The sequence below is a fragment of the Thermobia domestica genome, chromosome 2, assembly GCF_964235325.1.
Source record: "Thermobia domestica chromosome 2, izTheDome1.hap1.1, whole genome shotgun sequence".
NCBI lineage: Eukaryota > Metazoa > Arthropoda > Insecta > Zygentoma > Lepismatidae > Thermobia > Thermobia domestica.
The window spans coordinates 216844964-216872298 of record NC_137455.1 but is presented as its reverse complement, the minus strand read 5'-3'; the positions used below and the strand labels follow the sequence as shown (position 1 = coordinate 216872298).

Here is a 27335-nt window from a genome sequence, read left to right as displayed (position 1 = left end):
ACTTGCTTGATCTTCAATACTTTGATAGAATATTAAGACCAACAGAATATACAAGCATATGCTATGGTTTATTACACATTGAAAACATATATACTATACTCACCTGAGAAATATACGGAACTTTGTCGCACACGCGTCAGCACTGCGGGACTTTCAACGCACAACTAATCTTTAATTATGACTTTTGCCGATAGGTGTCACTAGTAGTAGTGATTGTGCAATACATGATAGGACATGATATAACTTGAATTTGGCGTGTGGGGGTATCATTTCCTTTCACGGCAGCGTACGTGTAAGATCAAGGACAAGCTTTAGCGCATCTTAATTAATTAACTATATAGTTTTAATACTATTAAATAAAGTATAAAGAAATTGATTCAAGCCTATTGTATTCCAGACATTGAAGCTTTGCCGAACCTTGAGTGGTGGTAGCAGCACAAATAGAATACCCATACATTTTTGTTTAGACTTACAGCGACACAGAGTCGACATTTTTTCTTCTTTTTCTGGTGTTGTGAACGAACAACTAAGGCTTGAAAGGTGTGTATTTCTTCACTTATTGTTTTTTTTTAAAAAGAAATTATACATGTTTGAGCTGTATTTAACCAATATTAATGAACAGAGAGAGACTTATTGTGTCTGGATATTTTAAAAGAATAGATTACATCTGAATATAAGTGAATATATTTTACTGATTTTTTTCATAAATTGAACAAATTGTTTTCTATTTACATATCATTATTTGACTATAGATTGAAAATAAGTGAATGCTTTTTATGTACATATTATTAAAATATAACTATAGGTTGAAAGTAATTGAATGTGCTCTCTCTCTCTTTTTATATTCAAGTGATATATTAACGTCAACTTGATAACTCAAAATAGTTTTTTTCTTTGTTTTATTTCTTTCAGATGGATTTCTTCTGCCCGTCCGAAGAATTGAATATGGTTGATGAAATTTATCTCCAGGAATTGGTGCGCGGTTTCAACGAGTACCCGAGGGTCTTCAGTACCTGGAAAGCCATCATGGAATTGAACAGGCTGGGATATCGGGGCTCGGGGAGATGCGATGCACTCCTACGCGCCCTTCGTGCCTTCGAAGGTAATGATACATTACTTCTCCAGCACTGCGTAAGCAGTGCTGATATATTAGATTTATTTTTGTATGGATTTTTCCGTACATGTGATACTTACGAATCGGCGCAGTCAAAACTCTTTTATTTATTATCATGTGGGGAAGGTCAGGTGGATAGGATAAAAGATACAGAGTTATCGGACTTTTTTGATTTTGGCACGCGCTTTGTTTCGGAACCGTGCTTAATCCCATCCACAAATAATGCCATAGTCATGCCCCCTCAAGAAAATCATAACTTGAGTCCTAATAATCTATATCAATTAACAAATGAAGATTTAGCTTTCTTGGATGAAGTAAATGGGATTGGCACTCAAAATTCCGATGAAATACCAGCTGAAGAAATGAGGAGTTTGGTTCAAAACGAGGACAATGCTGTGGTCATACCCACGCAACAAGTCCAGGGAGAAAATCCTGTATACAATCCGCCTGAATACTGTGTACAGGATAATCATGACTATGGGGACCAAATGATTTTTACTCCTCAGCCTAACCCGTCATATGCCAATGTTCCAGCAATGGTTGGACATGGCAACATAAACAACAACAATAGTACAACTGGTACTATTAGTAGTCCTAATAGTGGTAGTACAGGTGGTAGTGGTAGTGATAATAATAATGGCGGGGATAATCAAAGAAATAGTAATTTCGAAGTTGTAAGAGAAAGCAGAAAAAGGTTTCGTAAGTTTCATCTTACGGGACATGAAATTGCCGTCAGACCTGTGGGTGATGAAAGGAATATTAATAACCCAGAGGCTTATATCGAAAGCTTAGTTAATTTTGCGTTGGAACATGTGATCTCCAATGCACGCCCCTCGGACTACATTGGCTTATACATAGAGAGTAGTAATAGTACCAACAACAAACCAGTGTACGTTCCATTTAGAAGAAAGGGCAATTTCTCTGCTAGGACAGTCCTCACTTCAATCGAACGTGTATTAAATTCGAATGAAGTGTTCCTTTTGGGGCAAGAACTATTGTTTCGATTCCATATCGCTGAGAGTATGCACGGCCAGGGAAGAAATGCAACGAGTGCCGTTGACAAATATGCAAAATATCAAGATTACTTAGAAAAACGATTAATTCGTATTGAAAATAGAAATATTTACTGCCTCCCTATGGCCATTGTATACTGGATAACCAAGCATACATCAAGCAGGCAGAGTTTGCATCTTTTAAGAACAAGAGACCAAGATACATGGCTTCTTAAAGCAGAAGTTCTCTGCGAGATGGCAGGTGTTAACGTTGAAAGTAAACAAGGTTGTGACTTTTCCGATCTGATCCTCTTTCAAACATATTTGAAAGGGGAATATCAAATCGTAGTTTATGAGGAGCATGAAAAGAATAACCGGGAATATATAGTACGTTACCCGGGAGAACCGGCAGAAAATAAGATTTTTATCCTTTATCGAAGAGGTAACACTATTGGTCATTTCGAACCTATTCGTAACATTAGAACTTTCCTCAAGGCACGAAAGTATTGTTATTATTGTTTGGAAGCTTATGATGAAAGGTCACGTGCACACAAGTGTAAAACTCGATGTACTTATTGCGAACATACTCACGAACGGGACTATACTGCGAACAGAATTAAATGCAATGCATGCAATAGAGAGTTTGCTGAAGGTGAATGCTTTAATAATCATCTGACACCTAATAAAGCGGCTAGGTCTGTATGTGATAATGTAAAGCTCTGCATCAATTGCGGTGTCATCTTTGATAAGAGAAGTCGAAAATCTGATCACATGTGTGGTGAACATTTCTGTTCAACGTGCCACGCATATGTTGATACAAACCATACATGTTTTGTTCAGAGACAGCGACCTGTTCATACGAAAAGGTTTATGTACATCACCTATGATGTAGAGACGATGTTGAAGGCACCGAATGATCGCGGTGAAAGGGAACACGAAGTTGTACTGGTGTGCTGTCGTCATGTTTGTCACGCCTGTATAAGAAAAGGTATCGATGAGCCCTGTAAAACGTGCGGTGACAATGTTGGAAATCGTTCGTTTTCTTTTAAGACAATGACGGCTTTTATTAACCATGTGTTAGTAGAGCGTCCTGTCTTTCAGAAAATCGTGGCAATCGCCCATAATGGTAGTCGCTACGATGGTCTCTTCTGTCTTAGAACTCTAATAGAAGACCAGCATATTGTACCCAGTGTCCTTATTCAGGGTCAAAAGATTTTTAATATCAGCATAGGTAATCGTATCTTTTTCCGCGACTCTTACCTTTATATTGGCGTCAAATTATCCAAATTACCAAAAACGTTAGGCCTTAGTCAAAATTTAAAGAAGGGAGATTTCCCATATTTATTCAATACTGAAGAAAATCAAAATTATGTTGGTCCCTACCCTCCGATTGAGTACTATGACCCTGAAGGGCGAAGCACAGAAGAAAGAAAACAACTGGAAGCCTGGCACCAAGAACGTGCGGAAAGTGGCGAGGAGTTTAACCTGCAGAGGGATATGCTGGCATATTGTGAGAATGATGTTAGAATTCTAACAGAAGCGGTCATTAAGTTTAGCGCTATCATCGAAGAGAAAACGGAGGGTTTGCAATGTTTCATAACATCATCTACTATTGCAAGTCTTGCGATGCGGACATATCGTACCTTGCACTTACCGGAGAATACTATTCCTATCATTCCCGCGTTGGGATTTCATCATAAGACCAAGTATAGTACAAAAGCTATGCAATGGCTTATGTATATGGAAGACCAATTGGGGATAGAAATCCAGCATGCTAGGAGAGGTGGGGAAAAGTATATTGGTAGGTACAAGGTCGATGGATGGCACGAAGGACTCAACGCTGCCTTCGACTTTTACGGGTGTTATTTCCATGCCTGCCGCCTTTGCTTCCCCTTTAACCGTGACGCGGTTTTGCACGATGCCCAGGACTCGTACAATACGATGGAGAAACGATATGAGCAAACCATGCGCCGCCGTAGGTACCTGAAAAGTATAGGTGTAAACCTATACGAAATATGGGAATGTTCTTGGGACAATAAGGTAAAGATGGATAAGGAAGTGCAAAAGTTTGTTCAAGAACGTTGTACTAATCTACCTGATTTTCTTATTCCTAAGAACTGTTACAACGGTGGTCGCACGGAGGTCTTTCGTTCCTACGTCAATTGTGCGAGTGATGAGCGAATTTCCTACGCCGATGTAACATCGTTATACCCTTGGGTGATGGCACGTAAACCTATGCCGGTTAAATCACCTAAGATTCACACGGGACCGGACTTTCCAGATGTGGAAAGTATTCACGGTGTAGTCAAATGCACAATCGTCCCTCCAAAGGACCTCTACTTTCCGATCTTACCATACGTTGCGGGAGGTCGATTACTTTTCGGCCTTTGCCGCACATGCATGGAAGAAGAAAACACTAACGAATGTAGCCATAGCGATGCTGAGTGTGCTCTCACAGGAACATTTTGTACACCAGAGTTACACCTTGCTCTTAAAAAAGGTTACAAAATAATCGATATACATGAGATATGGGAATTTGAACTTTTAGATCCTGAAGAGGGGAATTCAGGAGGGCTGTTCGGGACCTACGTGAATTCCTTCCTTCAGATGAAGCAGGAAGCCTCTGGTTTTCCTGCTTACTGTACCACTGAAGAAGACAAACAAAAATATATCGATGAATATTATGCCCATGAAGGCATACGATTAAATTATGACAATATAAGGATGAACCCGGGATTGAGGCAATGTGCAAAGCTATACCTCAATTCATTGTATGGTAAGTGGGGGCAACGCACAGACATGTCGCAGAGTATAATCGTTAGTGATGAGGTTACCTTTCTTAGGTATTTAACTACGGCAAGGTATGAAATTCAAAGTGTGGTGCCAATTGATGATGACCATCTCATTCTCACGTACAGAGACATTGAAAATGAAAACGTTCCGTTGGAGTTTTCCAATGTGATACTAGCCGCATTTATTACTTCGTGGGCTAGACTTAGACTTTACGAACTACTGACGACTGTAGGACCTGACAGAGTAATCTACTGTGACACTGACAGTATCATGTACTTACAGAAAAAAGATGAGGAACCCTTGTTACCGCTCGGAAACTATTTGGGTGATCTGACGAATGAAATTCCTGAAGGTTGGGAGTTTACAACCTTTATTGGTCTTGGCTGTAAAAATTATGCAATGCGGCTAACAAACGCCCAAGGGGATGTTCGGCATATATACAAAATTAGGGGGATAACACTAAATGATAGGACCTCTCAGAAAATTAACTTTGAGAGTTTCTATAAATTAGTGTCTGGACAATTAGAGTCCACAGTAATAGAAAACCCAAATAGCATCGTTCGTAGACCGGGGTTCCGTATCTTTAGCTGTAGAGAGACAAAGACACACCGTGAGGTCAACAAAAAACGAAAACGGATTGACGAACCTGACATAACCGACGATGAACCAATACGAAAACGTGCAAGTGTACCTTACGGTTATAGGCCCACGAATGAGTGAATGTGACTTGTATGCGTGTCTCTTTCGTGTAATGAAACCCCGAACCATCATCATATGTGAAAATATTTATTTTTTAATTTATTCTTAATTTATTTAATTTATTCTTAATTTATTTAATTTATTCTTAATTTATTTTATTCTTTTTTATATTTTCGTTTGCTGTGCAAACAATGTATAAACTAGTCACTTCAGCTTTAATCTTATATCCCAGTGATTTTTTTATCCATTTCATTACTATGTATACTCCGAACAATCAATGATTGTGAAAATATTAAAATTCAATGTGTGAGTGTGAGTGTGTATATAAAGCAGAGTCTCTATTGTATGCATTCATTTGATTACAAGATGTTAAAGTTTCAACATCCCTCTACTATTTTAATCGCTGGTCCTTCAAGGGCTGGTAAAACTTGTTTTGTAAATCGTTTACTTAATGAACATGATCAAATGTTTAGTATAAAGTTTAATGATATTGTTTGGTGTTATGGTGCAGTAATACCAAAATTAGATGCAAATGCAAAAATACGTTTTGTAGAGGGAATACCTGACATGAATAATTTTGAAATCAACGAAAATTCATTATTAATACTTGATGATTTAATGTCAGAAACTAATGGTGATGTTGCTAATTTATTTACAAAGTATGCACATCACAAAAAGTTAACTGTAATATTTATTATTCAAAATTTATTTCCAAAAGGAAAACATGCACGTGATATTAGTTTAAATGCACATTATATTATAGTATTTAAAAATCCACGTGATAAATTACAAATACAATATTTAGCAAGGCAAATTATGCCTCGGTATAGTAAAGAAGTCGTGAGTGTGTTCGAAGAAGTAACACGAGAACCTCACACTTATTTATTATTTGACTTGACACAAAAAACAAACGATGCATTGCGAATACGTACAAATATTTTTTCGAATGAAATCATGTATGTGTACGCTAACGTAAAAGACATGCATACAGAAATTTTTGTTTAGTCTGCATCAAGATGTTGAAGGTGAAACAACACTACAGCACGCTCCGTGCACTGTGCAAATGCAAGAATACCAAACGAAAACAAATTTTACAAAATGCTTCAGGGGATTTAATAAGAACAATATCTCAAGTAGCTAAGAACACAATAAAAGGAAACATCCCTTTAAATTCTCGTCAGAAGCAACGTTTACGTAGACATAAAAAGATCTTACGTGCTCTATCTCAGCAACGTACTGCATTGAATAAAAAGAAAAAGTTGTTACTACAGAAAGGTGGTGCTCTTTTACCGTTAATCTTGGGACCACTTCTTGCAGCAGTGGGAAGCAGTATTTTTAGTCGTTAAGTATGTCAGAATTACGTAAAATGATTTTAGTTCCTGAAAATGCTGTACATGAAATTCAATCGAATCTTAAATCCATAGATTCACATCAGTCACGTTTAGATGAAGAAATGAATAACATCTTAAAACGTCGTGATCTTAGTGTACAACAAAAGTGGAAATTATATCAACAAGCTTTGCATCGTTATTTACAGTATACATCTTCTTCACATAAACCTATTACTTTACCTATCATTCAAGAAGAAGAAGAAGAAAAATCATCATCATCAACAACTTCCAAACAAGATAGCAATACTTCTATTTTACCATTTGTATCAGACATTTTACAATCAGTACCGAAAACACTTCGTAGGAAAACAGATCTATTATTAAAACAGTTGACAAGTTGTAATAAAATTCAGTGGGATAAGTCTGGTACAGTACGTATTCATGAAAAAACAATACCAGGTTCAAATATTATAGATTTAGTAAATGATGTTGTTCGTACAAGAAAATATTCAAGAAATCCTATAGGTATTCATGAATTTAAAAATTTATTAGAAGATCTTAATGTTCCTAAAGAATTTATTGGTACACCTATTAGCACGCCAGCATCAAAAGTGAAAAGTAGTAGTAGTAGTAGTAGACAACGTATTCGTAAAGTAAGAAAATCTCCTAGTCCTGCAGTAGTAGCTAATTTATTTAAACATTGGAAAGAATATAGTATGTAAAATGACAAAATTATCAAAAATATATTATGATTATTCAAATCCTGATTCTTTATCAAGTATACAAACATTACAACGCAAAACAAAGTTATCTAAAAAGAAAATTAAAAAATGGTTAGCTTCTCAAGATGCTTATACATTACATGCACCAGCTCGTAAAGTTTTTGAACGTAAAAAGTATTATGTTAGTGCACCAAATGAAACATTACAAATGGATTTAGCAGATATGCAAAATATTGCAAAGTATAATAATAATTATAAATATATATTATGTTGTATTGACATTTTTTCACGTTATGCATATTGTGTTCCGTTAAAAACAAAGAAAGGTCCTGAAATGGTAAAAGCAATAACAAAAATTTTTAAAAATTTCAAGTTACCTGTGTTTAACGTACAAACAGATTTAGGTGGTGAATTTTATAATCGACATGTAAAACAATTGTTTAAAGAATATGAAATTAATCATTATAGTGTTCATTCCGAAATTAAGTGTGCGTTAGCAGAACGCTTTATACGTACATTAAAAGAAAGATTGTATCGTTATTTTACTGCAAAGAATACTTATCGTTATATTAATGTATTAGATCAAATTGTAAAAAATTATAATCATTCATACCATTCAAGTATTAAAATGGCACCTGCACAAGTAAATGATTCCAATGTGAATCAAGTGTGGGAAACATTATACGGAAATAAAAAGAATAAGAAAAATATAACTTGCAAATTTAGTTCGGGTGATTATGTTCGTGTTAGTAAGTATAAACATAAATTAGAAAAAGGATATTTACCTAAATGGTCACAAGAAATATTTATTGTTGACAAATGTATAAAGTCAGATCCTGTCACTTACAAATTAAAAGATTGGAACGGTGAAGAAATTAAAGGAATATTTTATGCAGAAGAATTACAAAAAGTAATTATAAATTCAAAGAAAACATATCTTATTGAAAAAGTATTGAAACGTAAAAATGGGTGGATGTATGTAAAATGGTTAGGATATCCATCAAGTATGAATTCGTGGATTAGATCAGATTCTATTCAGTCTGCAAAATGAATTCGAACTTTACACACGACTTTTACGTTACTCTTCCTTCAAATGCAAGTAGCAATCTTTTTGATAATAATACAACATCATCATTTCGAGTTAAATTGGCACAACCTATTGATTTACGTGATGGGGAATGGGGTGTTGCATTAACACAAATTAATATTCCGTGGAGTTTTTACAATGTTGGTGAAAATGAAGAAATTATAATTACTAGTGTTATCGAAGGTAAAGTTGAACGCCACCATGTTCCAATTACACCTGGATATTATTCATCAATTGAATCTATTCTACAATTAATTCCTGAAAATGCTCGTATGTTACACTATTTAAAAAATAAAAATCAAATTGTTATTAAACATTCTTTGAAATTAGAAGATCAATGTATGATTGGTGTTACACCAGGATTACAACACATTTTCGGATTTATTAATGAAAATACGCATGATGTTAAAAAAGTTATATACACAAAAGTTAGAAATGTTGATTTAATATTAGCACGTGGAAAATTTCCATGTGATTTAGATTATAATATTCCCAATACAATTAATGTTTGCATTGATATTGTAAAACAACAACAAAATATAGGACCATTAGTTCGAAAACTTAGTGTATATAATGTACAACACGGTCATGTAAAATCTTTTGTGTTTCACTCACCACATTATGTTAAAGTTGAAAAGAAATATTTTGATACGATAGAAGTAAACTTAAAAGATGAACACGGGTTAAAATTACCATTTCGTTTTGGAACTTCAAACCTAACACTTCACTTTAAACGAAAATGATTTCTGAAAGTATTGATGATAGTTTTTACATTACACTAGTTTCAAATGCTAGTACAGATGTATATCCTACAAATAGTCCAACACATTTTATTAATCAATTAAAAAATAATATTCGTTTATCAGAATCCGATTGGTATGTAGGATTAAGTGAAGTACATATTCCATTAACATGTTATAATGTTACTGAAGGTGAAAATGTTATATGGTACAAATTTAAAAATGCAGAACCTATGAAAAGTAAAATTCTTGTTGGATATTATCCATCCATTCATCATTTACTAGAGGAATTAAACGCAATATCAAGTTTTATAAAATTTAGTTTTTCAAATGTTGTGCATGTTGAATGTGATGAACGTGTAGAATCAGTGACATTGTCGCCTACATTAGCTTTACAATTAGGTTTTTCTGAAAAATCAGATCTTGTTAAAGAATCTCGTGGATTCAAACAACCATATGTTGATATCGGATATCCACATCAAATTTTTATATATACAGATATTATACAATATCAATTTTTAGGTGATACAAAAGCACCATTATTACGTATAGCAACAATCTCTGATATTAAATACGGAAAAGTTCAAACAATTACCTTTGAAGATATTCATTATATGCCACTTGCAAAATTTTGTTTTAACACAATTGAAATACTATTAAAAGATCATGCAGGGCGAAATTTGCCATTTCGTTCTGGGACACTGACCGTAACACTACATTTTAAACGCTCTCCTGCATCTGCTAAATAATAATTATAGAAAAAAAAAAAGATGAGAGCAAGACGTGTTACTTATCACCGTGGGCGCGGAATACCATATTTTTCAGGACCTGTATATCAAAGGGGACATGGTATAGGTAGTTTCTTTAAAGGATTATTTCGTTTTGCTTTACCATTTCTTAAACAAGGTGCAAAAACTGTAGGACGTCAAGCATTACAAACCGGTATGCAAGTTGCGGGTGATGTATTAGAAAATCGACCATTTAAAGAATCTGTTCGTGCGCGTGTAAAAGAAGCTGGTAATAGTTTAAAGACAAAAGCAATTAATAAAGTTGGGCAGTTGCTAACTGGTAACGGCAAGAGACGGTCACGCAAGAGGAAAGCTCCTGCAATTGTAAAGTTTGGACCACCAACAAAACGTAAACATATACACGACATCTTTTCATAATGGCGCTCCTAAATTCAAGTAGTTTTGAATGTTGTACCAATGAATTTGATTTCTTTTCTATACCAATGACACAAACAGCTATTGAAGCAACTACAAATGCTGAATATCGTCCTATTTCCACATTAACCTCAGAAGGACCTATTGAATTTGTTATTCCAGGAGAAACAGGGGAATTTATTCATCCTGCATATCTATATCTTTATGTACGTTGTAAAATTACTAAAGCTGATGGTACAACTTTAGCTAATGATGATACTGTTGCACCAGTAAATAATTTCTTACATTCTTTATTTAGTCAAATTGATATTTCGTTAAATGATAAATTAATTAGTTCTTCATCAGGATCTTATCCTTATCGTGCATACATTGAAACATTATTAAATTATTCTTATGATGCTTCTCAAACACATTTAGCATGTGGGTTGTGGCATAAAGATACTGCAAAAAATTTTAATAAATTAGATAATACAAATGCTGGTTTTCAAAAACGTGCTAATAAGGTGAAAAATAGTAAATCTTTTGAAATGTATGGACGTCTTCATACTGATATTGTAAGTTTAGATCGTATGCTTCCTAACAAAGTAAGTTTACGTGTAAAACTACATCGTAGTAAAGATAATTTTTGCTTAATGTCTCCTGAAAATACAAGTTATAAAGTTGCACTTGAGGAAGTTATTCTTCATGTACGACGTATTGATGTAGCTGCAGATTTAGCTATGCAATTAAATACACGAATGGGTTCGGAAACGGCCAAGTTACCTCTGACGAGAGTGGAGACAAGATCTTATACTATACCTGCACAAGTAAAGTCTTACAACATTGATAATCTTTTCCTGGGTAATGTTCCTAAAGGCCTGGTTATTGGTTTCATCTCCAACACAGCCTTCAATGGGAAATCACATCTTAATCCCTTTGAATTTCGAAACTTTAACGTTAACAAACTGCAATTACAAGTCGGCTCAAAATCATTTCCTCCCAACCCCCTCACTCCTGATTTTAATAACAATTTATATCTTCTAAGTTACTATACTTTGATTTCAGGTACTGGTATATATTATCAAAATTATTCACATACTGTTACTCTTGATGAGTATCCAAACGGATATGCTCTGTATGCTTTTATTCTATCTCCAACAGGAACTTTAGACGATAACACGTGGGATGTGGTACGCGATTCCCCTGTAAATTTAAAAGTATCATTTTCAGAAACTTTAACTGAACCTGTTACATGCATTGTGTATGCACAATTCGATTCTTTAGCACAAGTAGACAAAGATAGAAATATTTATACTGATAACACCTTCTAATTTATTCAGTTGAGTAGGATGAGGGTTGTTGTACACTTCTCGGCGTATCATGATAACGAAGATGACTTTATTGTAAAAGAATTAGCCATTGTAAATCCTGACGTTCCCTTTTTCCAAAATTGGATTTTTAAACCACCATTTCCTTTAAATAAGTTAGCTGAGCCGATCGTAAGTACAAACAAATATCTAGGTGAGAATGTGTATGGCATTACCTGGCACGAAGGCGATGTAGAATATTCCCATCTTAAAGAAATACTTCAATCATATTGTTCAAATACTACAACAATATACACCTACGGAATAAATAGAAAGTGTTTTCTTCAAGAAATTCTTCAAAGAGAAGTTACAAATTTAGAAGAAATAAACTGTCCAAAGTATACTGCATTAAGTTTTCACGTTCATCGGTGTGCACATAATAAACATCGTTTCGGACAATATAGGTGCAGTGTTCATGAAGCATTACTGTATAGTGAATATGTAAAAGTGTATGACTATGTCTTACATGTGAATAACAGTGATAGTTACATACCTACTACAATTAAAAATAATAATCTTCATCATGTATAGTGACGAATTGTTAAAAGTGTTACTAAGTGATAAAGTGACTGGTGCAAGTGTTACTGGAATTTACCCTATTGACAGACTTCCTGTAACGGTAGAACCTCCTGCTGCACTTGTGATTAATCTTGATACATCTGATTCTGCTGGTTCCCACTGGGTCGCAGTGTACATCAATAAGAAAAAACATGGGTACTACTTTGACAGTCTTGCTATGGACATTCCCAAAGAAATAAAAAACTTTTTGTCGAAAAATACTAAAATGTACTTTACGAATAATCATCAATATCAACATGATAATTCTGTGTTGTGCGGGTATTTTGTGTTGTTCTTTTTGCATCATATTATCCGCACTCAATCATTTCAAAAGTGTTTAAAAATGTTTAACAAGAAAAATTTGAAAAAGAATGATGATATCGTTTATAAACATGTGAACAAATTTTTTAAAAAAAGAAAACAGAAATAATTTTTTTTTATTTTTTTATTTTTTTCTTATTATATGTTTACAATTTTTTTATTTTTTTTATCATATATACAATTTTTTTTTCTTAAATTTTCAATAAATTTTTTTTAAACTTACATCCCTGCATTTTATTTACAATTCCTAAGAAAAACATTACAATCTTGATAATGCATTAGTTAATGCTGTTGATCTTTCATATTTCCACCAATAATTCAACTGATGTGCATTACGATATGCACATCCTGATTTCTTTACAATATTTGTATGAAAATTACAATAATCATTAAATGTGTTTCCACATAATTCACTTAATGGTGGACAATGTTTTGTTTCTAAATCAATGACATTATCTAATGCAAATATTCTTTTAATCCAAAGAGATTTCTCTAAACCTTTACAATAAAAGGATGAATTCTTTGAACATAATTGATATACAAGGTTTCGTATGCATGATACAGTATATCCAGTTTTGCTATTCCATTTCAAACCATGTAAATTTAAAGTTAACCAATCAATTTGTTTTTGACATCCTAATGATAATAAATTATAATCTATTGGTGATTTTACCAAGCAATGGAAATTTACTGTATCATCGCATGCAGTTAAACAAAACTCACGAATGATAAATTCATTATCAGACATTTTAAAACCTTGAATATCGATAATATATTGATTTACACATGGTGAAATTTCATTTGTGTGATAAATGAAAAACGGAATAATCTGTCCAACAAATTCTGTATTTTTTAAAAGATCACAAATTTTACGCATAAACCATATAAATGAGATTTCACTATGTTCTTGTTCAAAAACTTCAAAAAGTTCACTAAGAGTTTTATCAAGAGATAAGTACTTCGTTGCAAATGTTCCAGTATTATGAAGATGAGTACAATCATGAGGAAGATTTAACTTGCATTCCATGCATTCAATTGGATTGGTGTTACGTAAGTATACTTTTATAGTTTTTAATACACAGTTCACATTAATGTTTTCATCACTGCATAACACACATGAAACACTAACTCTATTCGAATACATTTTCTCAATCTGAAATATTCGCTTTCCGTTTGTCTTTTCTTATGAAAATGTCCAGTAATTCCGGAAGATAGTCTGTATCACTTAATAATTCCACATACGTTTCATAGAATTTTTCTCTTGTTAATATTCCAATAATATGGGTGTTTGCATACAAGTAAAACACATCTTCTTCAACACTAGGACTTGCAATAATACTCCATGCACGGGTTTCCAATGACTCTGGGTGTACATTCATACAATCATGCGCAAAATCATGAGGGGCTCCTTCTCTACATCCATCGCATATTAATGTATCGTTGAAATCCCATTTTTCAATAGCCTTCTTTATACATTCACGGTCCACCTTTTGACTATTACAACAACAATCTAAACCCCAAAATCGTGATGTTCTTGATAATACTGCTGGAGATGACGGTGGCGTTGGTGAAACTGTTGTTAGCACTGGTGAATCTATTGCATCAAAATCATATTCATCATCTGACGATGATTCGTATATTTCTGTTTCAGCATCGGATATTGCTTCAGTGTTAACCTCGTAGTGTTCTTCTTTCTCAAAGAGATGCATGGTGTCTCTATATATATTTTCCGCTATAGCCCGTATTTAAAGTATTTTCATACCCACAAGGCAATCACGTGTTCATCATTCGCCGCGCAAAACTTCTTTTCTATTACCAATTAGCATAGGGGCATGATTCAACATGTTTACCTGCCACAACGTCAATCTTCTTTGTATTCTTCGCCGACAATGTGTTGTGTTCACCTACCCTGACGCCAAACTTCTTTTATTACTCTGTCGGCACTCTGTGATGTATACTAAACGTGTCGTCGGTTTTCCTTTGTATTTGTCTTCATGTTTTAACACGCACCTGTTACCCAACAACGCCATCTTTCCCTGTTGCACAACCAGTTTCCAAAAAAGCGCGCGAAAAGTTCAGTTCATGTCTTAAGTTCACCAGCGAAAGACGTACGAAAACCACGCTCTGTATATGTACCAGCAATGCATATCGTACCGCAGTATACATATTCTATACACGAAATTTCTAGTATGCTCACACAGTGTTCGAGAAAATAAAGATACGATCCGTCAAATTAAGAAGTCCCGCATGAATAAAGTTTATTCCCTCCAATTTATAACAACGAGTATTATTATAAATAATACGAAAGAACAAAAAAAACAAGTTGCTATGCAAATGATCGAATTAATTAATATGATCACAATCAAATTTAACAACGAGTATGCTTTAGCATACGATTTGGGAAAAAATAATAAGGAGCTTGTAGGGCAAGCAATCCAATAGAAATTGTTCCAATTAATTTATTAAAAGAATGCAAATAAGAATGAGCTTCTAATGAAGCGAATTAATTAATATAATCACAATCAAATTTAACAATGTGTATGCTTTAGCATACGATCCAATAAATAAGGAGTTTGCACAGCAAACGATCCAATAAATAAGCAGAGTATGCTTTAGCATACAATCCAATAAATAAGGAGCTTGCTTAGCAAGCGAACCAGTACAATTGCTCCGACTAATTTATTAAGAAAATACAAATAAAAGAATAATTAATTTGATCATAGCATAGCTGTTAGAAACAACCCTATCAAAATCATGTCCTTCAACCTCTTTTCTAGAAACTACTCCATCCATCCTAACACTCAACCTTTTCCAGGAACCCGTCTAACCACCTAACAAACAGGGTAATAAAACCACCTCCCCCTAAACCTCCCCAAGGCCGACACGGCCATATTGACATCAAATGTATACAGTCATAAAAGCAATTAAGGGGGCAATAAAATCTATTGTCGTTGACAAATCTAGTCATTTCTACTGGGACGAGCCATCGACTCCGTTCAGCTCGACTCAGGTGAGCCATTGGATCGAGCCGGCTCGGTTGGAAGAAGCTATCGGCTCGGTTCGGTTCGGCTCAGGTGAGCCGTTCATTCGAGGGGACTACGTTCGGCTCGGTTCGGTCCAACAGAGCCGAGGACTCGAGCCAGCTCGGTAGGGTAAGGAATAAGCTATCGGCTTGCTTCTCGGTTCAGCTAGTTGGTGTCTGAGCCATGAGCCGAGCCGCTCGAGCCGTTGACAACACTACAACCTAACACCTCAGGCTGCTCAGCAACACGCACCGGCTTCCACTGGGCCACTTGCGCCCCCTAGCTTTGTAACAGTTTGTAGTGATATTCATTATCTTCGCCCTCGCAATCAGCTATCGAGTCACGCTGATTAAATGATACATAATATGTATTTTATTTATTTACTAAAAGATTTACGATACAGCCAAAAGATCACTATTTATGTAAAATGTTTATTATTTACATGAAGCAGAGAGTTGGGTTTAGAGCTATCGCTACTACACCTTTAATTGACAACTAAGAGTTTATGTTTACTATTTCAGTCCGATTTCTACAAATTACTTGCAGAGACTATTCGGAATAAATGTTTTATTTTAGTAATGTTTCGTTAAAGTTTAGTCATGTGTTAATTACTTTACAAATATTTATAAGTTTCCCCTTCCGGCTAGGACAATGATTAGGACTGAAGTTTCCTCTTTTTATAAAATTCTTCATAATCGTAATACTTTATTTAGAGGACGTAATTCTGGACTATTTGAAAATATTCAAATAAACCAGAAAGAAGAGATAATACTAAGCAACATTATTAGATCAAAAGATTGCTATTTAAGAAATTGACAGAATCAAGCTTTTCTTTAAAAAGAAAGAGGGAAGCGTAGGTATGAGATTCGAACTGGTGATCGTGGATAAAAACAAAATATTCGGGTAGCGTGCGATAACCGCCTATTCTACGAAGGTATGTTAAGGTTAAGTCTCTTAGTAAACGCACATTAGAAAATGCCTACCACAAACTGCCGGATCACTTCGCATATTTTGTAGCTCATTTCCTTTTCATTGTTTGTTTACGTATAAAATGTTTAATATCTATTATAATTAGAGCTATGCAATATGTATACTAACTAACATTATGAAAGATTTACGTTCTATTTCTAATAAAGCACAAAATTCCCTCCCTCTCTGTAAATTTCGCCGCGCGTTTCCCACGCTTACGAAAATGGAACTTAGAATTTGGCGATGAGTTTCGGAGATTTCTTTTATTAATTATAACTTCTTTATTTCTTAAAATTTTACAGAACAATTTCTTTGGAAATATGTAGTTTCCTTTTTCTTCATATTTCTAAGAAGACATTTAACATTTTCTATCATAAGAAAGAGAGTTAATGCTATTTATATAATCTCGAAAGACATGCGACAGAAATTCTGGACAGAAGTGTAGTTTCTTCTTTTATTTACATTCAATTCCTAGACACAGACAAAATAACTTTTCTCCATTTTATTGTTCTTAAGCAAATCATGTAAGACCCATGCCTTTGGTTCGGCCTTACTTGTTAGCTCTAAATTTCTTGTGCCTGGATTCGTTTTTTTTTCTTCTTTGACTTTTCTATTTGTGCTCAAGAATTACAAGTGGTTCTGCGCGGGAATCGATACGTGGACTACAAGTACTTCAGATCACCTTGCTATCGAATACTCTACGAGGGATGATTGCCACAGCAGAGAAACTGATTTCTTTTTTCAAGAGACATACGCATATTAGTCTGGCTTTATTACCTCGATCTGTGTGCGAATTTACACAACTAACTCGATCTCCAAATTTTACACGTGATTTCGCCAACAAGTTATTATTAAATTTAACTCTACATGCAACGTTGATAAAGCATTAAAGGAATAACACAAATTACAAATGGTGATCAAACTTAGAACTCTAGTCACCAGAACGTTTCTATTCAAGGTGTCACCTCACCTTGCTATCTAGAAAAAGACCCGGGTTCGAATCCAGGCAGGAGGTCATGTGTTTTAGATTCTACGTTAATCAGTAGGTCCCATCTGGTATAACCTTGCTGCTGGAAGAGACGTTAAACTCAAAATCACCTCAACCTATCTAGAAGGAGGGAGAAACAAAATTCATTACTGCTACCAGCTAATAAATATTTGTACTCCATTTCTTGTTCTCAAAAAGTAATAATTCTGTCTATTAATCCATAAATATAATAATAAGCTATTATTACGTTCATGTGTAAACCTAAAAAGAATCTGGCATAAAGTATATCTCTTCTGTTCTTATTAATAGCTTCAACTATGTGTCTTTTTCTTTCCTTCTTTTGTCATTCTAGTAATAATAATAATAATAATAATAATAATAATAATAATAATAATAATAATAATAATAATAATAATAATAATAATAATAATAATAAATGGACATTGTTTTCCTCAGAAACTTGCGACTTTAAGGTCTACAGTGTAGAGTTCTGCCGACGACAACACACTGGACATTGTTTATAAAAAGACCGAAAAACATTATTCACTAACTTATTGTCTACGGTTTGAACTACAAGAAATGATCATATTTCTTCGCGATAATGTGAATACAAAAGTGAAATGTGTTTCTACACAATTTCCTTTTCTGGGATAACTGGATAATTTAAAAAATAAAAACTTCTATTATTGTAAAGAGAATAAAAAGTATGTCTTCACGGGGAATCGATCTGAGGACCTCGTGAACTTGAGCCTACAGTATTACCGCTTACACCATCAAGACCTGCTTGCAAGGAAAGCGCTATATTGAGTGATTTATCGAAAGAGTCCAAACACTTTACATTGCATTGTATCTGGTTTCTTGTTTTTTTGTTGCGTTCACTCTGTTTTTTTCGTACAATGCACGAAAAGCAAATACATTTTTTGCAACGATGCCCAGGAACACTGTTTTAACTGATCAGCAAATAGAAAGCTACTGGCGAAATGATATGGGGTAATGTGTAGTATTTTATTTTGATAGTAGCAAGGGGCAAGATACTATCCAGCAGAAAACATGCATTTATTTGTTTGACAGACAATACCTACAGTCTTTGTTTGGCATTAATGGACCAGCCAAATCACAGTATAAATGTCCTTGGGGTTGAGATATCTTTAGATGATACGAGACTTTGGGACATTTCAAAACGTGGTTTCGAAAGCTGGCATTTATGACATGAGTGAACATACTGATGACATCACGAATGAAAGTAGGCCATGTAAAATGACGTTTAATTTTACTAAGTGTTTTAAAATTATCTTATGTGTCTCCACCAAAGTTCCAGAATGATATTATTCCCAATGCTAATGGTCGTAATAAGGAACCTCATATGGATTATTTCGTGTTTTCTTTCTTTTATATAATAAATCTCATGACAAATGATATTTTCTCTAACATTTCTCCAGCTTCAATTTTCGTATGAATATCTGTCAGATATCCGGATTCCTTATTTGCTCTTCGGCACTAATCATCTTGTTGCTTGGTACATGCAAGATATCAAACTTAAAATCTAAGAATCTAGAATCATAGTACTATATGATGTTAATTTTTTGGGTTACGCAAGACGCAAGCTCAAGCATGAATATCAGTTGATATTGTAAACCTCGAAAAAAGATAATGCCGTAAACAAGTAACAGTATTATACAAACTAGCCAACACCAATGCAAGTATACGTCGACTATAGTCCTAAGATTTCAATTTTCTGCTATAGACCGCAATTTGTTGATAGCAACCATTAGAATCCTTCTGTAGGACCACTCGAAAACTCGCAAATTTGCTTCTGTCTCTATGTAAAATCTTTACTAACTCATATTTGGAATCTTTAAGAAAAACTGCTCTTCAAATGAGTCCTTAATACGAGATAATGCCTCAGATTGTTGTTTACCCTAAACAAAGGGAATTTTATGTGATTTTAAATCTGTTGTGGGGCGTATAATCTTAACAAAATTACTAATATAGCAAGTATAAAAAGACAGAAACCCCACAACAGATTTCACACTCTTCCTACTTCAAGGAGTAAGTAAATTTCGTATAGCTTCAAGTCAATTCGAAATCATTTGCATAATTCCTCCATCTACGCGAAATTGTAAGACCACGTGATCTAAGTTGATCAAGTACTGTCTCAAGTAATGTTTTGTGTTGTTGAATTGTATCAGAATAGAAAACAATATCATCAGCATATACTTCGACACCTCGTTCCTTCAAATCTCCTAATACACTAACAATAGAGCACGCTAAATCCGCCGTCCCAGTACACACTCCATAGGATGTACCTGAAAATAGTAACTTTTCAAACAAGAAACCCATATTTTTCAGACAGAATTCATCTAAAATTATCTGAAAAAATCCCCTTTCACAATAGAACCTTGATATAATTCGAGCATTAGTCAAGTAGCAATGGATTCTTCAATGTTAGAGTACATTAAAAACTTCCTCAAGCTTGGATAATTTTCCAAAGTTGAGAACAAGCCGTCCCTCTACCTGCGCTATTTTTAACAATAAAGCAAGGGAACGATATTCACTAGTAGTCTCTATGATAACCCCGTTATCCAATAACTCTTTTAAAATTATACGCATTTCCTGTTTTCTTTACTAGATAAAGATTTTTTACGAGGCACAGTATCTCTCTTAACGCGAAACTTATACTTAAATTCTTTGATTCTTCCATTATTTGATATAATCACATCTGTATAATTATTTATAATACCCTGTACAAATAAAGGTAAAGTACTATCTTTATTAATAAGTTCATTATCAACATCTTCCAAAATCAATTTTCTATTTGTAATATCTAATTGATTAACAGATGATTTATTACTTAATCTATGAGTAACATGACTATCAATCGCTAACACCTCATTGTGTTCGAGGATACTTCTGAAACACACTGTACAACATTACTTTCAATAGGTGATCTAACTTGAAGCTCCTGACCTACAAAAATGCTTGTGTAGATGAAAAGACAGGGCTAATGTGTTTAACGAGTGTTTTGCTAGTACCTTTCCTTCATCCACCCCACCTCGAATTCCTTCCTCTACTCTCTTCAACCTGTTTGTTCTGAGTCTTTGCCTTCTAACTTCTGGAGTTTCTCAAGGCAGTGTTCTGGGTCCAATTCTATTTCTATTATGCATGGATGATCCGTCTTCTTTGTTCTCAAACAGTTCTACCAATATTCTTCTATTCGCTGATGACTGCAAACTCTATAGACAAGTACGATGCTATTGTTCTTCAACATGATACTTCAATTCTTCTCAACTGGTGTAACTCTTCGAAACTTACCTTAAACATCGAAAAATGTGCTTCTCTTACGATTTCTCTAAAAAAGGAAACTATTAACCACATTTACAAAATTGATCATAAGAACATAAATCCGCTCTTTTCTTTCAGAGATCTTGGCGTTATTATTGACAGTAGACTTACTTTTGCGGATCATATAAGGTAAATGTGCCAGTTTTCGACCACCTAACCTATTTTCGTATGGTCTTTAATCGTTGTTCACAACGTGGAACAATTTAGGAAGATGCAATTAACTCATACGTATTTCTAAACCTTTATTTTATCCAAAACTGAGATAACTTACACTATTTATGTAATATTAGTCGGAGTAACACCAATAACTGCTTTTTCTTTAGTGATCGATCACTTTTCGTTAATGTTCGACCACATACTTTTTAGTCATCTACCACTACACTGTTAATGTGTTTTTAATCACAGTATGAAGTATAAAGCATAACTTTACCTTACTAATAACATCATTAGATGTTACATCATTAGGTTTTCAGGTATTACTTTGCAGTTTCGCACAACAGTCGTTGAGACTAAGTAATTTTAGGATAGTTTGTCAAGAAAGGAACATGAATAACAAATTCATTTAAGGAACTGCACTGATGACGTGTCTTGGAAGATATTTTACATACGGATATACGACCATTGGGTTCACAATTTCTCCTGCTGCGGAGAAAGCGAAAAGCAATTGTTAATGTTCCATTTTCATTGCCCTTCACTTCGTACACATTTTTCCTCCTTTTTTCCTAACACTTTTCCTGATTTAGAACAGTTGAAAGCTGGATTCGTCAGCATTAAATATTCGTTCAGAATCATTCAGGACATCAGATTACCCCGTTTCTTCCAAGTATTTCTCACGGTCCTGAAATCACAAGAGAAAGTTTTCCTCGGTTACAGCATATCGCGCCTTGTTTAAAGTTCCGGAAGTTCTTGACACGATTCTCATACAAGTGTGGTATCAGGTTTCACCAGATCGTTTGTCTTGGAACAGTGTTTTACGTTTTTCTACATCGACAATTCTTTTAACACTGTTAAGAAGTTCGTGTTTCTTCTGTGTAAAGCTCCTTTTGCTCATATTGATGATCCAGCTTGCAAATGCCTCTTCTTTCTGTGTTAAGTATTGTTCTGGACCCATTCTCCGCTCTTCAGGACTCTGACCATGTTTATCCATCAGCGGTACCCGAGGAATTCTATAGATTGCTGATGCCTTTCGTATGGAGTGCTCTGTTTTGCGGCAGAGCTTTTTGTAGAACCTCGTTTTAAATAAACTGTCAGTTTAAGCTTAGGCCTTCTCAGACTCATTATCTCTGAGAGAAACGCGAAAATTCTTAAGAACATGCCTGTTTCAGATGTAAGCTGATAGTAGCTATTGCACTAACAATATTTGAATGTAGTTCCACGACGAAGCGATAATGGTGTAGTTCAGTATGGCATCGTGCCGACGAACCACCAGCAAAGTCAGTCTGTGTTCTGTTCTGAGCGAGCAAGCTAAGTTATAATCACCTTTATTTGGGATCAGCATTGGAAATTACTACTTGCTTTCCAGTCAGATTGTGCCACAGTTACCAGGGTATACTATGCGTCACTTCTGCGTGCTTTGCGGGATTTTGTGAAATCCCAGAGCGTGCATGCTGACAAAAGGTGTCGCCTCCTGGAAAACAATGTACCTGTTCACTGCCCGAATCTTGGCCAGACAGATGCACCAGTCTGGTTTTGAAATTCGTCATAGCTCGCGTTCTCTCTTCACCTCACACCATCTTCATCCCACCTTTTATCAATCATGTAGTCATTTCTTAGAGGCAAGTACTTGTACGATGTTGCCACGCTACTTTCTGAGGTGCAGTAATGGATTTTGAACCACTACACCGTACTGCACTTCGGACCTGTAACAGCAACGGTGCAGAGTTACGAGCTGTACATTGCCACATGACTCACATTGATACGCAGGATTACACATGTAAAATTTCATCGCTCTACGTGAAAGTGGGTCAGGATAAAATTTTCTCCATACCTCTCGTTAGCCGGCAAATTTCAAAGAAATCGCACATGTGCAACTCAGAATCTATTGGTTTGCGATCCCCGATTCATATAGGTGAAAAAGTTCAAACAATACTTGTAGAACAATCCCTCCCAAGGAATCCATCGAGTTAGCAGTCACTCTGTATAATAGCTGAAGGCAAAATTGATTATAGGTAGTGGTCATAGGGTGCATGGTGGAGTGTTCACTTATCCCACTGAATACACATCTTTGACCCGAGAGACTCGGGTTCGATTTTCCGGGGAGAACTGATTTTGCTTGAATTCCATGCGAAACTGCAAACCTATATCTATATAACATCGTTGTTGAAAGGAAAGGAAACCCCAATCTAACTAATGAACAACTTTTGTTCCACAGGAATGTCTATTATGAGGCACCATGTAGAAGTCACCCGGAAAGCAAGGTAAGTCAACTGATACATCACTAAAGCAATGACCGTGTTGGACATCTATTTCAAATTTACGAATGGCCACAAAGGATAGCATTTGTGGGAAAGGAAGAATAGCTCTCCAAACAGACATAGTAAAAATACCAAAACATTACTTGTCTGAGGGAGACATGGTGGCTCAATGATACAGCTCTGGTGTGTGGAGTCCCTCGTTCAATCCCAGATCTAGCCAAATGGGCTTTGTAATGGACAAACACTCGTGGTTTTCTCGGGGTTCTAACGTCTTCTCCCACTTTATTCACTCCAGCATTGCATTAATTTCTCATCATCACCGTCTCCTATAGCCTAGTCGGCATGACTGTGAAACAAAACTGAAATATTTAATGTCATTTCATTACTTGTTTGTTGGTACTTTTCGAACACTGAAAGAATATCAGTTGTGTTCCAAACTTCTAATATCGGGCATCATAATTGCTAGTCAAGAACGATAACAACTCATTTATACCAAGTTTGTAAACACTAGACACTGATTCTAAGAAGAAATATTGTGTTTTGTAATGTGTGTACTTTGCATAATCATGTTGTATCTATTCACATGTACAGAAACATAATCATTGGAACAAATCGTAATTTAAATGCAGAATGAGTCCATTCGAGTTGTCATATGAGTACTTATAGTTGTAACTTAATGAGTATTATAATGTAGGTGTATACACTTTCATACTTTCATTTGCTATAACGAACTGCTGGCGTTACAACTTGTGCGAAATTATATTTGCATTTTCATGCATTTATTTGGACCATTCTACTTACGTTATAAGAACAATATAGATCAGCCATATTTCATCCATTTTTTAAGAAAAACGTTCCTTTGAAAGGATTTTTACCCCTATTTCTCATATTAAAATTCAACGAAGTGCATACTTCTAAAAGGTACAGATGTTAAATTACCCGTGGAGTAATTCATAGCCGTTTTAGGACTCCCTTACTTTATGTTCCGTCACGAGTTCTTTAATAGCTCATCTCGACCAAAGACTTAAAAAGCCTGCACTGAATAGAAAATAACATTGTGATATGCATATAATCGATTTCAACTCGAAAATAAGCTATTTCAAAGCTTTAGTAAATTCCCTACTGTTTTGTTACATTGTATTTTCCACGTTTTATAATTTGTAAATTGCATTTTTTGGCTGATTGACTACATTAGAATCAATTTTATTATTCAATCAATTTCATTATTTAAATTCAATTTTAGAAGTAGACAGTTTGGGTCAAGAGTGAGTATTGCACAATGGTTTGCAACATAACTAGAACAATGCGAAGTAATATAACAATATAACAAACTAGGATCTCAACTACCAGAAAGAGTATTTTGTCTTATGTTTCCTTTGGACTTTTATACTCACAACTAGTGACGGGAATCACGGATCAAGAGTCATAATGGAGATAACATGGAGGATCCTATGTACATAAAGCTATCTTAAAGATAATGTATGTCCACCAAAGTATTTAAAGATTTCGCCTCCTACTTTTATGAAAATGAATGATTATGAAAGTTTTGGCGGAATAAAAATGTGAGAAAAGTCGTGGAAAACTCACGAACACGAAGTTGTCCACCATGGACTTGAGTGACGGGGAACAGACAAGGACACTCCCGTACCTGAAATGAATGCTCTAATATTGGGCCACCATAACCCAGCACAAAATAAATGAGTGTAATTACATGCAATACCCTCACAAGTAGTATTTGTGAGCTTCAAACAGAATCGTATTTCTAATACTGTAATCTTGGTGCTAACGTTGCAATTAACAATCTCAATCAATAATAATCTCAATTTTCATTAATCCTTATTTATATGTTCACTTTGACATGGAGTATCAGCAACGAGATTCTTGCCAACCTTTCAATTTGATACATAATATAATGTTCTAAGATTGTCTCAAGATTTTCCGATTTCTTACCACTTAATAGTGCTTCAAATGTTATACAAAATTTTCGGGGGATAGGGGACTTTCCCTCACCTAATACTTTTGGAATAAAATCCATCCACTAATAAGTTATTTGAGGTGAATGAAGTGACACTATTATCAGTACTTAACAAAATATTTGTAGTAATTATATATCATTAACGGGTGAAAAAATGATTAGAGATTTCCCTAATTTCACATAGTTTAATAATTGTGAATGTTTAAATATGTAAATACGTGTTTACATTCATCTCCTTTAAAATAACAAACATAATGGCGAAACGTTAACAAATTTCTTTCCACTGCATTTTTAAGCAATAGAGAAGTATTATCTGATAGAATAAATTGAATTTGATTTGCTCACTAATTTAAAACTTACTAAATAAATGAGTTATATGTCTATCAGTCAATAGTTTGTCGTTGATTGAAAGACGCCACACGCATATGAGATTATCATACATAAACAGAAGAGAAGGTCGAAAGATAATAAATGACGTCGTAAAGTAACATTTATGTTTGTGTATTTGGTTAACCGGGTGGAATATTTCTTTTGGAATCTGGCATCCAAATAGATTATGTGGCTTTGCTCAAAGTCAACAATGTAATGCTGGAGGCAATATGGCCAACATACAATGTTCATTAGAAGGAAAATATCAATCAATGGCAAACCATGGGTGAACAGCGTATTGTGCAATCGATTTTGAATTGCGTGATTCAGTAATCATGTTAACGGGAACACAATAGGCACTTTCGTTCTTGGATGGAACAAAGATCCGGATGTTTCATACATATTGTTTTGTATCGAAATTGCAAACCAATATAGATTGTGGTTACACCATCCAATTATACATCTAGCATTATTCATTGTCTACTATTTGCTGAAAACATAACATACACAAACATTTTTATTGTTTTGTATTTAGATTCAAATTTTAACTATAACGTTTCTACCTCGCTTCATTATCGCTCTAGAGGAAAATAAAATACTGGTACATTTATTTTCGAATGTTGGTTTACAGCAACTTGTTTTAAATCTGTGCGTTGTAATTTTCTTATTAAATTATTATTAAATGAAGCAATCATCTACGGTATCCACTATCAATTTTTCTCTTACAGGAAAATTGATTTATGATTTTGTTGCTCGTAAATAATATCAAATTAGTGCCGTAAAATGGGGTTACTTGGAAAGCTGTTTTTATTATTTTTCATACTACCCCTTCATTTTTCATACTACCGTTTCATTTGCAATTATTAATTTTTCTTCTTGTGTTTCTAGACTTTAGTCCATGTTACCTTCTCCTACAGTCATAACAAAATTTTACTGAGACTGAAGCCTCCCAGGAGCCAAAATGTGCTGTTTCCAAGTACCCCCAAAAGGGGGACTACTTGTAAAATATATATCTTTTCATAGTAATAAGAGCTGTGTGAAAGATGGGACTATATGGAAAGAACCACTTGGAAGATCACACTTTCCTGAGAAGATTGATATGCAACATTCATATTTCTTTCATAGTAATGTGTTCTTAGGCTGTTTTAAATTTAGAAAAGAATTATTTTTGCACAACCTTTTAGTTAAAAAAAATAATTTGTTGAACCAACCTAAACTAACTACAATGGTAAACTTGTCTTCATGAAGGCCTACAGAACCAGTAAGAAAATTGTTTTTGCTATGTGCTTTTCTAAACGTAGTTTTTCAAACATGTAACGGAAATTTTGGCAAACGTCAATACACGCATAAACTCCTGAGACGTCTTTAAGACACTAAAACATGCCCTGC

At 34.6% G+C, this 27335-nt stretch overlaps 1 protein-coding gene across 1 annotated transcript; it reads left to right on the top strand.

Moving 5' to 3' along the window:
- Positions 1 to 265: 265 nt before the first annotated feature.
- Positions 266 to 26841, top strand: LOC145679330 (uncharacterized). The gene is made up of 4 exons (XM_081749914.1): positions 266 to 540; positions 913 to 2383; positions 23560 to 23605; positions 26835 to 26841. Exons 2-4 carry the CDS (start codon positions 913 to 915, stop codon positions 26839 to 26841), a joined length of 1524 nt encoding a protein of 507 aa, XP_081606040.1. The 5' UTR covers positions 266 to 540.
- Positions 26842 to 27335: the final 494 nt, after the last annotated feature.